At 32.2% G+C, this 17,736-nt stretch overlaps 1 protein-coding gene across 5 annotated transcripts in view; it reads right to left on the reverse strand.

The window, feature by feature from the left end:
- Positions 1 to 2,340: 2,340 nt before the first annotated feature.
- PCLO (piccolo presynaptic cytomatrix protein) overlaps positions 2,341 to 17,736 on the reverse strand; it is a 402,165-nt gene continuing 386,769 nt past the window's right edge. For all 5 annotated transcript variants that reach the window (XM_030822013.1, XM_030822012.1, XM_030822011.1 and 2 more), the window contains 3 exons: positions 8,716 to 8,850; positions 8,008 to 8,153; positions 2,341 to 6,053 (listed from right to left, as the gene is read on the reverse strand). In XM_030822013.1, coding sequence (XP_030677873.1) covers positions 5,913 to 6,053; positions 8,008 to 8,153; positions 8,716 to 8,850 — 422 coding nt within the window. In that variant the 3' untranslated portion in view covers positions 2,341 to 5,912. The remainder of the gene's footprint in view (positions 6,054 to 8,007; positions 8,154 to 8,715; positions 8,851 to 17,736) is intronic.

The following is a 17,736-nucleotide window of genomic DNA, read 5'->3' on the forward strand; positions in this document are numbered from 1 at the left end:
TTAAAAAAAAACTCCAATATATACTTCACCTAAGAATGCCCTTAAAAGTTTACCAGAAGTATATTACATAAAATTTGATCAGTTAGTGTCAATACATTACTAAATTTAATTATTGCAAAGAGACGAATAGATAAAAAATAAAAATTTAAACCAACTAGTTTTTACACTGTTTTAAGGTTAAAAAATGATAGATAACTTACTTGCTATAGCAAGAGAGTATCAAAGAATATAGTAAACATGTAAGCACCGTCGGACATGCCCTAACTGGCCAAAAAGGGTAAATCCGAGCATTAATATGAATAATAGCTTCAAAGAATGAAAACATATCAAATATGTTTCAATCTTTGGTTTTATAATGATACTAAAAATAAAAACAAAAAGGAATTGGTTATTTTTTGAGGGTGGTAGGGAACTATCTATTAATTTTGAAATACGGTAAACAGATAAAGGGAAATTGTCCAGCTTTCTCTGCCTTTATCCTAGATTTCTTGTAAAGACTGTAACGCGGGGTAACCAAATATTGACTCAAAAGAAGTTTATCTTTTTCTAAATATTTCAAGAAGAAATAATGATTGATATATAATATTATCATTTTGCAATAATTAATTAATTAATTAATCTATTCTAGGGATTGAGCATCAGTGGCCACAAGCAGGACAAAGTAAGAGACCACCAGACATATGTGCCTCCCAGTCCCAGAATACAAGACCGACTTGTGACAAAGAAATTGAACTTGATTTGGACCAAGCATATTGAAAAAGATGCAAGTGACACAGAGGCAGAGAAACTTGTTGACTACACTGTAGTATGCAATGAGCAAAACCTAGTTTGCGAGGAATCTTACAGGTGCAAAGACCAAGTTTTTTTTCTTTTCTTCTTTTTTTTTTAAAGACGATTCACTGAAAAAGAAGGGAGGGGGAGGAGAATAAGTAAATTAAAAGAAGTTTAGAAAAATATTCAAAATAGAACAGGACAACTACACTAGTGCTTTGTGGGCTCTGTGAGTGATAAATCAAGAAATTATTATCATTAAATCAGGATAGTGTTACATTTAGAAGGGTGGGAACGAGTTGTGATAGAGATGAGTTGAATGGAAGACTTATGAGATGGCTGGCAAAGTTCAATTTTTTGGCCTGGGTGGTGGTTATAAGAATGTCTGACATACAATCATTTATGAAGCTATGCATTTGTTTAATTCTGTTTTCTGTATTTCTGCTATATTTGAAATACAAATTTAAAACTGGGTGAGTGAATGTATTTACGATACAATTTTCAGAGATGTCCTGAAAAGTTTTATCTTTACGTTAAGGATGAATTTATCAAGTTGATAAACACAAGAAGCCAAAGGTGATATTTTCAATATTTATTGGTAAGGCTGAGGCAACAGCCTTTATACAGCACAATTTACATAAGTTATCAAGATACATCTTCTATACAATCACAAAACCAAGACATATTTTTACATAGAGTAAAACTCAAGACGGATTTACAAGCATTTTTTTTTAAATGCAACTCTCATGTATTTTCAGGTCAATTTATACAGTCCTTAGTCCAAGAATTTGCATTTGTCCATTAGATTTTCCAAAGGGATTTGGGTAAAACAAACAAACAAAAAAACACATTAGCAAATCACCAACATGGCATGCAACATATAGTCAGAAACAAGACATATCTTCAAGTACTTTAGTTTTTATTTCAAAATCAGTTTTATTAAGATGTTTATGTTTTCAGACAAGAAAATTTTTTCTTAAACCTCATATGTGTTTTTAGGATATTAGCACACACATTAATCAGTAGTGGGAGCACCTGAGCACGTCACTGAACAAATATACAGACACAATCAAACAATAATCATATTCACATGCTGAATGCCAAATGAAATTAATACTTCAACTTCATCTACTTTACCAAGTGTATACTTATGTACAAGGTAATGAATTAAGAAAATGCTCTCAATCTACCTATCAGATAAAGAATTTGATTAAATAATTTTGGCTTAATGGATACCTTTAATAATAGAACATGAAACATACAGAAAACGGCATTGTATCATATTCAATGAGAATATTTGTTTCACTCATTCTTTACTGTATTACACCCAAGGCAAGTAATTATTAAATAAATAGCTTATAATTATTCATTGAGTCTTCTTTCACTTTCATTTCAAGCTCAAAAAGAGGGAAGGAAGATCACTTCTGTCACACATAACACATATATAGCTGTAGTTGGCTGATTTTGGAATATTTGACATTGTAGCAATGAAAATAAGTTTTTAAAAATATTGTTAGTATGATTTAAATAATAAAGTAAAAAAATACTATAAACATCTTTATGATATTTTAATGAAATGAAGCATTGATCAAATAATTTCTAATAAATTGGGCACAATATAATATATACTTTTATTTTACTTCACATCACCGCCACCGCTAATATCACTACTGCTACCACCACTATCATTACAGTCATTCCTATAATAAGAATCAATATCAGCTGGTTACCAGCTATAATATTCCCACAATATGACTACTTAAATGTGTGTGATCCACAAAATTAATTCCACTGGTATGCTGAAAATATGCATTTAATTAGTGTAATTTATTAAAATAAGGGCAATATTAAAGAGTAAAGACAATTGATGCCCCTTAGTCTTGATAGTTTAAACTGAAATATAAATAAAGAGTTCAGAGTCACCAAAAATCTGCTTAATCTTTAAGTAAAAACAGGGAAAACACCAACTTCTTGCTACTAGGGTTATTTGTGTCTGTAATGACTATTTTATATTCCCTGTCTTTTGTAAAAATTCACTCTGTGCTTTTGTTCCTACAGCCGAAAGTTTCTTTAGGACCAAATTTTAAACCAAGAAGCAACATCAGTCTCTGATGACTCAATGAAATTGTGGGAAAAATTGAGATGCTCTTCAAGGTAAAAGTGCTGTAATTGGAGTAATTACGTATTATATAGAGATTACAAACTCTGTCAGTATTAGAATAAAAAAAAGTTAATTCCAATAAAATGAAATAAACTGAAGAGTGAAAAACCATGTACTGTGATATGTACAAAAAAGTAAAAAACACCAAGAGCCCTATTTGCAATAAAAAAGAAACAGTTTTGTTGTAAGAAGGGTAGTCGACATCATTCAGAAGAAACGCATTCATATAAGGATCAGTGTTGCATAGAATAATTCCAGTACAACCTAGAAGTTTGGTCAGCTGCAAACTTGGCACACTGGCAGGATCTTATGCTCTCTGAAGGGGAATGCTGGTGCACGAAAAGAAGCCCTGTTGTCAACTCTGCTGATTGACCTAGCCCCATCGCTAGTTCCTTGGAATGGAGGGGCTTCTATAATGGAAAGACTCCTATGCTTTCAGGTTAAATAGCTACCAAAGAGATAATCTTTGTTTTGGTGATCCCTCCATTTATATTATTCTAAAAGAAATTGCAACTAGAATGAAGAAAACTAACTGGTCATACAAACTCTCATGCATACCTATGGATATGAGTGGCTGCAAAAGAGGATCAGAGATGAGTCAGGGTTTTCTTTTAAGGGCAAATATCAGAGCCTTTTTATGTCAGAAGGAGATCTTCTTGGACCTTTTCTTCCCCAATTATGAGTGATGATTATAGGCTTCTTCAAGTGCTAGCTTCTGCTGGAAATATCCATGGCAACCATTAGCAGATCGAATAGTTTCTAAAAATAAAATACTAGCAATATAATGTCTTTGATGATTCCACTCTCCCATGCTCATTTTAGAGCAATGTCAATGGTAAATGACATTGTATTGTCAGTGGAGGGCGATTAAAAAATAGAGAGAAGAAAAGTTATGGTTATCTTTCTCAGTTTGGGGAAGAGTGAATTTGTATTCTGAAGTCATATATATATATATATATCCTGGGATATATTAGAAATTCTCTTATTTTTAGTGCTTGCTTTACATTCCTCTCAAATTTAGAGCATTTTTTCTTTAAAAATGAGAAAATTCAATATCCAACCAATATCTAGAGATGGTTTTCTCTAATTCCACTAACACTTCACCCTTAAATAAAGCAGCAGGTTTTAAGCTCAGAATGCTCTGAGAAGCAATTTGATTTATTTATTTTGGGTAGAATATAGGAATAGGGTAAGACCAGCATTATTCATTTAATTTAGGATAACAAAATTTGCATTTTCATGTAATTCTTCACCTTTATTCAGGTTAAAGTTTATATTTTAAATAAAAAATAAGTTTTATAGCTAATTTACTGCTTTTGTCTATGTCAATCCTTGCCATTGGTTTAGATGATGTTTTTCACATATAAAATTTGAGAATTAAAAAGCTATGTAATAATTATTCCTCACTTCTGCATATAAAACTATATTTGGAAATGTGCTTTCATCTTTCATGGATCATTGATTTATCATCACAACATCTCTTTTGGAAGGTTAAGAATATATAATTATTTTTATCCTATAGATAAGAAAACTGGGGTAAAGTGAGTGTAAGTGACATGTGCAAGGTGACACAGATAGTGGCAGAACGAAGACCAGAAGACAGGCTTTTATTCCCTGCTGAGTGTGTTTTCCACAACTTCACGTTACTTCCTTAATTAATAATGCTGATAGAGAAGAGGGTGCTTCATTTTAAGACTTGGACATTAGTTGTTTTATTCATTATTATTAAAATAGCTCAAAGTATATTTTAATCTCAGGTAAATGTTGACTTTTCACATATTTTCCCAACATTGATGAACTTGATCACTGTGATACTGTCACTGAAGTAAGAAAATAGAGCACTAGAGAGAACTCGAGTTTAGTGTCATGTTTTCATGATACAATCAGTAAACGAATTAAGTCATTAAGAAAAAAGCATAAAATATTATGAAATGAGGATCCATTTAATTAATCAATGTCACAAGATTAATATGGTTTGTTTGCCAGAGAAAGAATTTTCTTTCTCTGTCAACGCATCACTCAAGAGAAAGGAAATGTGCAGGATAATACATTTATTTGCAGTTTCACAAAGAGTAAGTTATCATGCTTCCTAGAACATATCAGTTTACTCTAGGTCCTTTGGTACATAGACTGAAGATGTCTTGGCTTAATGGTAAATTATGAAGATTTCAATGGTTTCAACCAAAATTCCAATATTTTATGGGGCAACATTCTTTGTTAGCCAGTCATCATTTTATTTCTAGATAAATTCAATTTTATTTCTACCTAGTATTATCTTCACTCTACATTATTTCAAATTATACAGAAACAAATGTGCTTTTACCACATGGATTCCAAGGTCAGTGTTGTATACCCTTGTAACATTTAGACACAGAGAAAACTGTTAAAATGTGGCCTAAAAGCCACAATTTCTATGTCTCCTGTTCCATTTTCCCTAAGAACACAGCCACCTCACTTCCAGTCCTGGACACATATTGTAGGTGTATCTCATGTCAGAATCTGAAAGCAGCAAGTTGTCTGAATAGAAGATGATGAAGGAAGATTTTTGAAGTTTTGAAAACTGAGATTTGTTACATCAGTTCTTTCCTTTCAACCAACGCTTCTTTGCATAAAGAATTACCTTTGTGCTGCATGAAAACCACGTTAATCTTTGAGCCTCTGTCTTAAGCTATAGCTCAACTCTGCTCAAAGATTTTTGTCTTAAGTAATCAAAATTTGTTTCACAGTTTCTCTTCAAAGCCATGGGAAATTCAAGGTCTCAGAACTCCATTCTTTTTGTTTTCAGTATGTGAACTTTTTCAAATGAATATCTTTGTGTGATCCACAACAATAAATGTACAAGGTGTTAAGTATGTTTTTGCCTGTTGTTCCCACTCTTTTGTTTGCCTCTCAAAACTTAGCTTTGTACAATAGTATCCAACTATAGTCTTGATGTGAGGCTATTTAGAGCAGTTTCTATACCCTGAGAAGACATGTTTCTTCAATGCGTTTGAGTAGGACTGACCAAAAGTTTGTGCCAGTTGACTATTCTTTTTCTGAGATCCACTTTGTCAAGCCAGATACAGGCTTCACCAATCAAGGTCTTTTTCATAAACTTCCCTCCATTGGAGAAAAGTAAAATCTAGAAAAAATAGCCAAAAATAAATATATTTAATTTATACACATATATATGTGTATAGTTTTCAACCTCTTTTAAGGACATTTAATCATCAAAGAAATAGCACAAAAGAGGGTGACGCTGAGTAGAAGTAGCAGACATACTTGCAGGAGAACTGATAACCAAGGTGTTCTCAAAAGATTTGCATGTAATATAAATTAATTCACATCAACATTTGTATTATTCTGCAAAGGAAAATACACATTCTGAAGAATGTGAGAATACTAGGTAAGAAATGTATAACCAGCTAATTCTAAGTTTATGCTTAAACTGATGGAAAGTTTCACAAAATAACTTTGCCAAAAATTTTTTACTAGTTTACACAAATCCAAATCAAATAAAAGATTATCTGTATTCTGAATAAATAAATATAACTTCACAGAGCATTGTTTTTATTTAGTATTAAATTTTCTGGTGATTTTACTATAGTATGTACTTCCAAGCTGTTTTCTGAAGTCATATGCAGAACTTATCACAAGGGTCTCAAACTAAAGAATTTTTTTTTTTTTCATTTTAAAGATGAATTGAAGGAAAGGTAGCGAGCATTCAGTGGAGCCAAGCAGTAATCCTTATGATTTTATTCTCTTTTTCTCTTCAGAATCTCCTTCAGTTATATAATTTACCCTTATTCCTGGCTAAAACTTAACTTTTATGCTTCTGACTTCAAAATTTGTACTTCCAGATATGACTATCTCTTCTGGTTTCTGGTTCAGGGATTTCAAGTGACATTGTATATTTTCACTCGAATCTCTGCCTTCTTATCAAATTCATTTCAGACAAACTCTTGGTCTTTCTCTATTCCAAATCCCCTGACTACATAATCTCTGTGAAATAATACACTTGTTGACACAGACTTCAGACTGTCATTTCATTTTTTTATTCCTTTCCAGTCTAATATCAGTTAATCTTCTCAATACATTTTTGCTTTGTAATATCTTTTATCTTTGTCTCTAATTCAAACTTTTAATTTCCTGTACCATGGTCTCTTCCTATATTTTTTTCTCTTTTCTCATTCCCCCATTTCTACTTTAATTCCTTGTCTCTATATCTACTGAAGACATACTATGTGCAAAGCATCGTGCAGGCTGTAGGCAATGAAAATTAGGCCTTGCCCTAGAGAAACTGATAGCATAGAAGCAGTGACAGGTAAGTACAGATATTGTTGTTACAAGACAGACTGGGATTGATAGCCTAATAATAGAAGCAAAATATTTTGTGAATAAGGTATGATGAATTATACCCAGGGTCATCAGTAAGGAGATGAAAGATGTGGAGTATTGTGATAGATGGCGAGAATTGGAAAAGGGAGCTTTGAAGGGGAGAAAAAATATGAGCAAAGGATTGGAGGCTTAACATGACTTGAAAACAGTCTGTTGTGACTGGAGTGTTAAGTGAGTGGAAAAGTATCCAAGGAGCTGAGACTAAGTCAATACAATTAAAACTCACTTTGGGTGACTCTGAATGATTCAAGATAATGGTGAGTAATTGAAGAGCTTTAATGTAAACTAACAAGTTTAATGTAAACTAACTAGGGTTGTAAAAGGTAACTCTGGCAGTGCTGTGATTAAATGAACTAAAGGGATAAGACATAAATGACAATAGGCCAGGTAAACAGATGAAATGGTTTGAATAATAAAGATGGGGGCCCAAAAAGGTTTAGTGGCAGTGAGCATGGAAATAAGAGGAATCTATGTAAAATAAACTCTGCAGACAGAGTAGAGAAGGCTTGGCAGCTGATTGGATGGGGTGAGTGGGCTGTGGAATTCTAAAAGATTCCTGGGGAGATACTGCTAAAAATTAATTAACTTCTCAAATGTCATATAGTGTATGATCAGTACATAAATATTGAATAATGGAATAAAAATAAATACAATGTGAATGAGAAGTTTTAAACATCAACTACATAATACAGAGTTACCTGAAGAGAATGTCCTGCAGGACTTAGACTGAATCGAAAAGTTTCATTGAATGAAGGCTCTCGGTCATGTCTGCATACTCTTGTTTTTTTCTTGATCACCTTTTTTTGGGTAGAAATATTCATCACATATATTTTCACATATAAATCTGAAAATAAGAATTCGGCCCATTAAATTCCATCAATCATATAAATTTCTATTGAAAGAATTATAACTGTATACTGAGAGTTCTTGTTACATTTTGCACAAAGCCAGCAGATTGTAAACAATTTGTTTCAGACAACATAAAATGATTGAAAGATATGTCTATTTTTTTTTTTTTTGAGACAGGGTCTTACTCTGTCACCAGTCTGGAATGCAGTGGCCAGATAACTCACTTAACCTCAAACTCCTGGGCTCAAGCGATCTTTCTGCTTCAGTCTTCTATATAGTGGGACTACAGGCAGGAGCGACCATACGTAGCTGATATATCTATTTTCTTAACAGTTTAAAATTGTCCTTCTGTTGTCTAATGAATATAACACTGTAATGTATATGTTAAAATATCTAGCTAAAAACTGAAAGAAAACAACTTGTTACATATGTTAATCAGTTATTTTTTCTGATATATTTGGTGTACGGTTCAAATTTTAGTTAACATTTTCCAGAGTATATAAGACACATCCCTAAAAAATTCTAGATATATTGATGATTATAATAAAATTAGATACCTGGTAGATGATCAGGAGACTTAAATTTGTATGTAATATTTCTGCATTGGAGAATTTCAACTATTAGTTGTTCACCATCTGTCTTCATTTCCTTCTTCAATGCAATCTTGATTTCTCCCATTACCTGAGTTTTAGCTGGGAGAATTTAATAAAAATGTAAAGAAGTATGTAATGCCATATATGAAATGTTTAGTTCAATAATTCATTCATACATTCATTTACTCTTTATCAAGTGCTAAATATCTTATGACATCTTAAGTGCTAAATGTCTTATGACTGTATTTTATTCATCTGTATATTTATTCACAGATGAATAAAATACACAAAATTTATCACAGATTCATTTATTCAGATATGAATAAAAAACAGTCCATGCCCTTAAAGCCTGTAAAGAGTGAACAATCTTATGGGTAGACTGATAAATACACAGATGCTTACACTGTGTATTTTAAATATAATGATAGCTTAGCAACAAGGGATGTATGAAGAAATGCATGTAGATAAATTTTACTCAACTGTAGACTTTAGGGCAAAAGAAGTAATAGATATGACTGTATCAATTCACATAGATATGACTCTATATCAATTCATGTATTAATTCACTTATTCATTCTCCAACAAATATTTTATTTCCCACCCTACTCTGTGCTAAGCACTCTGCTAGGAAGAGTGAATATAATGATAAGCCAAAACGTGCGTGCTTATTGGTTTCATGCTTTTTCTACCTATTGGGAATCAAATATTTCCATCAATAAATATATAATTATAAAAAGAGGAAAGGTTTTGAAGTATAGAAGTATGGTTTCAATGGAGGCTAAAACAAAGGAGCAGATGTCTAGGGAGGTGCTGCTTAAGCTGAAACCAGAAGGATGAGAGTTAATTAGGTGAGACGGATTAGGAAGGACATTCCAGGGAGAAGGAACAGTGTGTTCTCAAAAGGAAATATAACATGAGAAATAAATGCCTGTGTGATTGTAACATATTGTAAATTGAAGCCATGTTAAGAATTTGGTTTTTCTGTTTAGATCTATAGGAATCCATTAAAGGTCTTTAAACATGGCTGTAGATAATTTATTCTCAAACATTTTGATCTCAGGAATTCTTTACAGTCAAAAAAATTGAGGGTCTTCAAAGAACCTTTGTTTATGTGGATAACTACCAATATTAGAAATATAAAATTTCTAATTTTTAATTAAAATTCAAAAGTAGATATTTAAAAATATTTATTAATCAAATTAAATGACAATAACTGCTTTAATGAAAATGTTTTAATGAACATAATCATATTTTCCAAAACAAAAAAAATAGAGGTACTGTTTTATGTTTTTTCAAATTTCATTAGTGCATGGCTTAATAGAGGACAACTGCATTCTCTTTCTTTCTCTCTTTCCTTTCTTTCTTTCTTTCTTTTCTTTCTTTCTTTCTTTCTTTCTTTCCTTCTTTCTTCCTTTCTTTCTTCCTTTCTTTCTCCTTCCTTCTGTAGAGATGGAGTCTTGCTATGTTGCCTAGGCTGGTCTCAAACTCATGGCCTTAAGCAATCCTCCTGCCTCGGCCTTACAAAGTGCTGGGATTACAGGCATGAGCCATACTGCACCTCACCTCTTTTTACCTTTTAGAGACAGGGTCTCACTCTGTCGCTCAGGCTGAAGTGTAGTGGCCCGATCATGGCTCACTGCAGCCTCAGACTTCTTAAGTCAACCATTGTATTTTGGTATGTGGCATAATCACTTTAAGAATTTTTCCTATTTAGTCACACGAATATTAGAAAGAAATGCACTGAAGGATTTAGATTTTTAAACAGTTGAACTGATTCATCGAGGATACCCTTAAGTGAAACTGGCATTTTTTTCCCTGTAAGAACATGTTGGTAAATAAATAAAGTGTCTACTAGCATAGTTTCTTGCCACTGCCTTACTTGGAAATAAGTCCCTAGCACTTTCATGCACTATTACTTTGCACTACCAATACAAATGTCAACCAAGTGAAAAAGGTAAGCAATTTCAGTGTATTTTGAAAATAATTTTGACTTTATGAACTTAAAAATTCTCACGGAACCGTGGAGGTCTGTGAACCACATTTCGAGAACCACTGTTATAGAATATAGTTGAGTAATTTTTGAATGAAAATAAAATAACAAAACACTGTGAGTAAAGTTGTAAAAATATTAGGCTATAGTTATTTGATCATTTTGATTTAATTTTGTCATATTTTTGGGCTATAATTGATAGATGTATTCTTTACTGGATTAAGCAACTGTTTGAGGAAATTAACTTAAAATTTGTAAGTCCAGATATACCCTTACATGTGGAAAAATATCTATAACATATCTCTCCTCGCTCTCTTCCTCTGTCAAAAAACTAATACTGTAGTCCAAAAATTGACAAAATTATCTTCTGTGTGTTTTATAAACTAAAATACAAATCTTCTAGATAGAGTTAAATAATAATTCGTGAGCCGATGATTAGAGATAGTTCATAGTAGAGAGATGTTTACTTTCAAGAAACTCTAAGCATAAGTCAAAGATTTTATATCCAGCTAACCTGTCTTTCAAGTATCAAGCCTATAATTTTAAGCATGAAAGAACTCAGGGAATACTTCACAAAGTTTGACTCTCTGAGAAATATATAAGATGCATTTCATCAAATCAGAGACAACTAGAGAAACTTCAGCAAAGGGACTGATGGTAATTATTCAATAAAATTAGTTGTAGATCTAAGACTGAGCAGTACATAGGTTGGTGGAAGAATAGTATGGAAATGTTATATTTCTGACAAAGTATAAAGTATGAAACTAAAAATTAATGAATAAAGAAGGGAGAGAGAAAGAGGAAAGCAGAACGGGATTATTGATTTTTGTATAGGTAATAGGTAACAAAGGATGCCATTTAAAAGTAACAAACCAGGTAATCAACGGTCATGTAAGAGGAACAGGAGTTAGACATTATAAAATCTATAAATAAAAGGAAAACCTTTAGACCAATGATACAAAGCTTTCTTAATTCCAAAAGAAAATTTAAAAACCCAGAGGCCAAGTGGAGAAATATCATCAATATGACGTAATATATACAATGATTATAAAATAAAATGCAGAGTTGAGATCAAGCATAACTATTATATCACTAAACATGAGTAAGTTTTAGCTAGCCTATTTTAAAAATTTTTTCAGATTGGCTCACAAAGGAAAGCCTAGTTCTATACTATGTACAAGAAATACAACTAAAATCTAGCTTTATTCCAAATAGTAAAAAATACAGAGATTGGCAAGTATGTCAGGCTTACGGAATCAACAAGAGTGCAGAGGTTGAGATCTTATTGTCAGATAAAACAGAATTCAGGCCAAAATGCAGCAAACAAGACAAAGAAAGACACTGTATGAAACGAGAAATCCATAAATCATAATGAAGACACAACAATTATCAGTATCCATGTACCACTTATGTAAAGTTGAAACTACAAAGTAAGATGCATGGATGTGGAGGATTTAAGGAGGAGTAAAGATGATAATAATGCAATATTAACAGTATAAGACAAGGCAAGTGAACTAAAAAACTAGATAAAATATTGAGACACTATAATCAATAAAGTAGATCTCACTGATATATATCAAACACTATACCCTGATAATAATGAATATACCTTTTTCTTAATCATCTATGGAACATATTCAAAAACTGATCATATATTGAGTTACAAAGAAGACATTAGTGGGTTCTATAAAATGAAGCTATTATCAAATTATGTGATAATACACTCAATGGCTTTCAACTAATCAACTTTTGAGTGAATGGAAAAATATATGAAAAAATACAGAAGTTCTGAAAAGTAATGGTAGTAAAACACTATATATCAGAATCTGTAGAGTTAAAGAAATGATCACATGAAAATAAATAGTTTTAAACTCCTATATCATTTCAAGTAATGATTAGAAAATGCACATATTCTTCTATCTGCTATCAACTACAAAAAAATAAAATTGGTTTAAATTCCAACTCAAAATCTAGAAAGGAATGACAAAATGAAACAAAAGTAAGTACAAGGAAGGAAATAATAAAGATGTCCACTAAAATTAATAAAGTAGGGAACGGAAAAAAAGTAGATAAAATTGATAAATCAAAATTCTAGTACTTTGAAAAAACCCACCAACAAAATAGAAAAATTAATAGTGAATTTAGTCAATGTCATGTGGCTTCTTAACATTACTATTTAGAAATGACATGTGTTCTCTTAACTGCAACACTACTCTCCTCTCAAAGATTTGGTATAAAATGTCTGGTGTCATGAATATACGCTAATACTAATGGGCTCACATTTTGTTTATACATTCTTGATAGATGGGAAACTACAAATCTCACCTTCTATGTTTCTTTGAATTTGCCCTTACAAATTCAGTTCTGGTTACTTAACCATTTTAAATAATCATAAACAAGTCCATTAAAAATCTATATATTTTTTTAAAGGACCTCCAGAGGAAAATAAAGGATCTCTAAAATAAAATGAGAAAATGAGACAGATCTTAAGATCTCCCTTCTTCAATATCTAGAGAAGTTAGTGGGGGAGAAAGAAAAGTAAAATGTAGGAAAGTGTTAATCAGTACCAACAAAGCAAGGAATAAGCTATAGTCTCTGGACAGAAAATCCAAAGAAGTGATGTCTAGGAATGAAAAGGTAGTTTCTGGTAAGGTACAGGTCAGCAGCATTCTTGAATACAACAGCTATCACAAAATCTTGTCAGGAAAAGAGAAATGAATTGACAAAACATTGAGAATTATTACCAAATCCCCCATCATAGGGAAATAGATGAACAATGAGAGTAGCTAGCCCTAGAAAAACATCAAAATAAATCTTTGAGAGTGGCAGCCTTGGCTTATCACTATGAAGATTCAAGAGTCTCAGTAGTATCAGGAAAAAAGCCACGCCTCCCCATTATTGGAGCTCCAAGATAAAGTAGGATAAATATGTAAAGCTTAGTATATCTTTTCATAGGAATAACATGCACCTCAGCTTGGTTGAGTGAATGCTGACAGAAAACATTTAATCAAATGGTAAAAGAGGCAGCAAAAAACCTAGTTAAATAAAGTGGCAAATCTATCTATAAGGCACCTCTCACTCTTTCCTTTAAAGCCATAGAAAAGTAGATAGCTACTCCTCAATCTCTCAAACCATACCTGGGAGGGAAGGAAAAAGAAGATTCTAACATGGAAGGGAGGGAGTCAAGGAAAATTCACTCTTGCTATTTGGAGTCAATAGTAGTTGTGAATAGAATTGATCACACTAATGATCATGATGAAACAGAATAGCAAGACAAATTTTATCTGGGAGAAATTCACTTTTATAGGTCATAGTCTTCCATTATAGGCCTAAAACCTCAATACACCGCATATGTGAAATTTGTTGTTTTTCACCTTCTCACTTGGGGAGAAAAGTGGAATTAAAAACGTGCTAATTGAAGTTCTCAAGTCATCACATTGCTTGTTTCTTTCTTGGAATGCTTAACTTCACAGGCCTCACAGTGTGATACTTGTGAAATTTTTTTTATAAGTTTCTCTCTGTTCAAAGATTGAACCAGCTTGTTCTTTGCTACTAAAGGAAAAAAGGATGTGCTTACTGAGGTTGTCTCAAAGCAGGTGGTTGCATTAATTGTGGGTCCATTGCTATCTCTTATGTCTGACCTTTTATAGGTTTGTAATGCTTTTGTCTTTTGAAGCAAATACATGGATAGAGGCAAAATCCTCCATGTTTGCAGGTTGGGCAGCAGCTCCAGATCTGCTTGAGCTTTTGAACAAAACAAACAAACAACAAAAAACCATCACACGCACAGAGGACATGTGATGATGTTTTATAATTTGGTTTGGATAAAGAGTGAAATGACATTAGAAAATGCTTTGACCAGACTTCAGGTCTCCTGGTGTCCTGAAACTGATGCTTCTTTGGTTGTATTAAAAGAATAAAAATTAATGCTACTCTAGAGAAGATATTTATCCTATAATGTGGCACAAATCTACAACTTAAGAACAAGGAGGAGAAGAGGAAGGGTTGGAGGATGTAGAGGTCATGGTTAAAAAGTCATGGTTAAAAATGAGATGACAAAATAATATATGAGGTGAAAATGGAGATGCCAGATCTAAGGACACTAATAATCACATTTTAAAACTATTGGTGAAGTAGAAACATCATGGAACAAAATAAGATAAGATAGAAATTAAGATTATTGACATGGAGGAAAGAAAGAATTAAGATAATATAGAGAACATACAGAATAAAGGTAGAGAACAAGGATTGAGGTATAGAGAAGAAAACTATGATACATACAATAGTTTCTCAGAAAAGGTAAATTCAACAGAATAGAAAATAGTATCTATTTAAAAATATCAAATTATTTATCCCAAATAATAGAAGAATAACTCTGTGGACAAAAAGAGCATCCTATATTCCTGGAAATATTGATGAGTTGATGCACTGATATATCCCATTTAATATTATACTTTAAGAATATAGGAATCATTCTTAAAAGGATTCAGGAGAAAAAGAAATAAGCTCTCTGAAAGACATATTGATGTATAAAAGAAAGTCATTCTGAAATATATAAGACTATGGCAGAGGATACAGCAATGATTGAGTGAAAGAAAGAAGGAAAGAAAAGAGAAAAGGAGGGAGGGAGGGAAGGGAGAGAGACAGGGAGGGAGGAAGGACTTGAAGATGAAATCCAGACAATTAATAAAATAAGAAAGTGGAAGAGAACTAACTTACTTACATTTTAAAACAGAGAATCAATTGATAAAATTTAAAATTAAAATATAGTATTAGGCTGGGGATGGTGGCTCACACCTGTAATCCCAGCACTTTGGGAGGCACAAGTGGATGGATCATTTGAGGGCAGGAGTTTGAGACCAGCCTGGCCAACATGGCAAAAACCCGTCTTTACTAAAAATACAAAAATTAGCCAGGCATGGTGGCGTGAGCCTGTAATCCCAGCTCCTCGGGAGACTGAGGCACGAGAATCACCTGAACCTGGGAGGCAGAGGTTGTAGTGAGCCAGGATCATGCCACTGCACTCCAGCTTGGGTGACAGAGTGAGACTCTGTCTCAAAAAAAAAAAAAGTATTAAAATGTGTAATTACTCAACCTCAATATTTTAAATTTTGTCTCTTAAACTTAGTGAAAATTTTTAATAAAGTAATATGGCTAAAATATTTATTGAAATTAACTCATTCATTTGTTTTTTCCTTAAAATATTTTATAATTAAATTTAAAATATAATCATTTTTTGATGAACATGAATAATTTAATTCTACTTTAACAAAATTGGTTCTTGCTTTCTCTTTAGCTAAAGTGTTTCTACTATTGTAATTGTCAAATTGGCTGATTTTTATCTTCCACAGCAGTTCTTAAATCACTTTCTGGTGCTTTATTCTCAATTAATATATACAATGGCCTTCTCACTTTTGAATTTTCTCGGATAAAAAGTTTATATATATTTTATCTTTGAAAAATATGTGTATGTGATATCTATATGCATACATTTGTACACATACCTCTATCTCTAGCTATCTAATTTGCATTTATAGAGAAACATTACGATTAACAGAATACAATTATCATTTCACAAAAAGAAATAGATTGGTATAATTTCTATTTTACACATGAGAAGAAAGTGATTTGGGTATTTCAAGTAACTTGCCAAGTCGTTAAATGGCCCAGGCTGAAGTGTAATCTAGGTCTTCTAATTTTAAGTCTAAGGCTCCATTCTCTCATGGCCACCTTAGATTTTCTGTGAATAAGATTGTGAAAACACTGACTTCATGGTAATATTCACTTTAAAACATTTTTGTAACACAGTATCAGAATAAAAGAGTTTACAGAGGCTATTTTGCTTTTTTATTTTAGCCATATACTGGGCTTTAGAAAGAGGAGATGGCATAGTAAGCAACTCTTTAAATTGTTTAAACAACGGAAGATGTCTTCCAGAAGTTATTGTCTATATAGGCACATTAGGTCAATTATGAAAATTGTTTAGATTAAACAATAAACACAGCAATGCTTTTTTTTGAAATATTCATCATTATGTGAAATTGCTAAAACATGAAAAGTGACTATTAATTGAGAAGATACTTATTTTTTATTACATTATTGGTATCTGTACCACTTAACTGGACATAGTACAAAGTGAGTTTACTATCTCTCAGAATTCTAAGAATTCTATTGCAACCTCAGCAGCTTTTGCCAGTGCAAGGCCATTTTAGGCAAAATCTCTTTAGAGGCAAGTTTTAAGTAACTGGAAATGAATACAATGTGGAAGAGAAAAGAAGCAAAGAATGGTACCTTGTAAAAGAAAAGTCTATGTGAGAAAAAAAGCAGAGTGAATAAAATTCTCATCCCATTACAGTGAATTTTCAAATTTTCACTAATAAATACCACATAGCAATGATGTAGGTCACTGGTGCTAGCTAATGAAGTCTGAATTGGTGTCTGATAAGATGCATATTTAGCCGTGACAGTCTATCACCTCATAATTTGTTACCTAGCTCCTATCACTTATTCCAAATCTATAAAAAGTCTAAGGTGGATTTTAAAAACCAGGAATTCTGGCTTCTAGCCCTGTGAGATGGCAGGCAAGTCATTAACTCTTCTGCTCTAAATAATTGTGTTGGTTTACTTAGTTTTCAAACCCAGTCATTACGGAAAGTCTTATTAATGCCCTAATACCTGTTAATAGCCAAAGTAGTGATGTATATTCCCACATGTGTAATTTGATTTTCCTTCCTTTTATTGTTTCTATTCTACCAGTTCCAAGCCTAGGTGATGAAAGTGATGATCTTTTTCAAATGCCAAAATTACAAAGGTAAATTGTTAGTACAATCCCTGAAGTGATAATTACTCAATAAGCATTAATTCTTTTTATTTCTCCATATTCCCTTATTCTTTTTTGAAAAATTAGATTTTCAATTGACAAATAATAATTCTAGATATTCATGGAGTACAATGTGATGTTTGATATGTGTTTACAATGTGGAATGTTTAAATCA

This window comes from Nomascus leucogenys, chromosome 11 (assembly GCF_006542625.1).
Source record: "Nomascus leucogenys isolate Asia chromosome 11, Asia_NLE_v1, whole genome shotgun sequence".
Lineage (NCBI taxonomy): Eukaryota > Metazoa > Chordata > Mammalia > Primates > Hylobatidae > Nomascus > Nomascus leucogenys.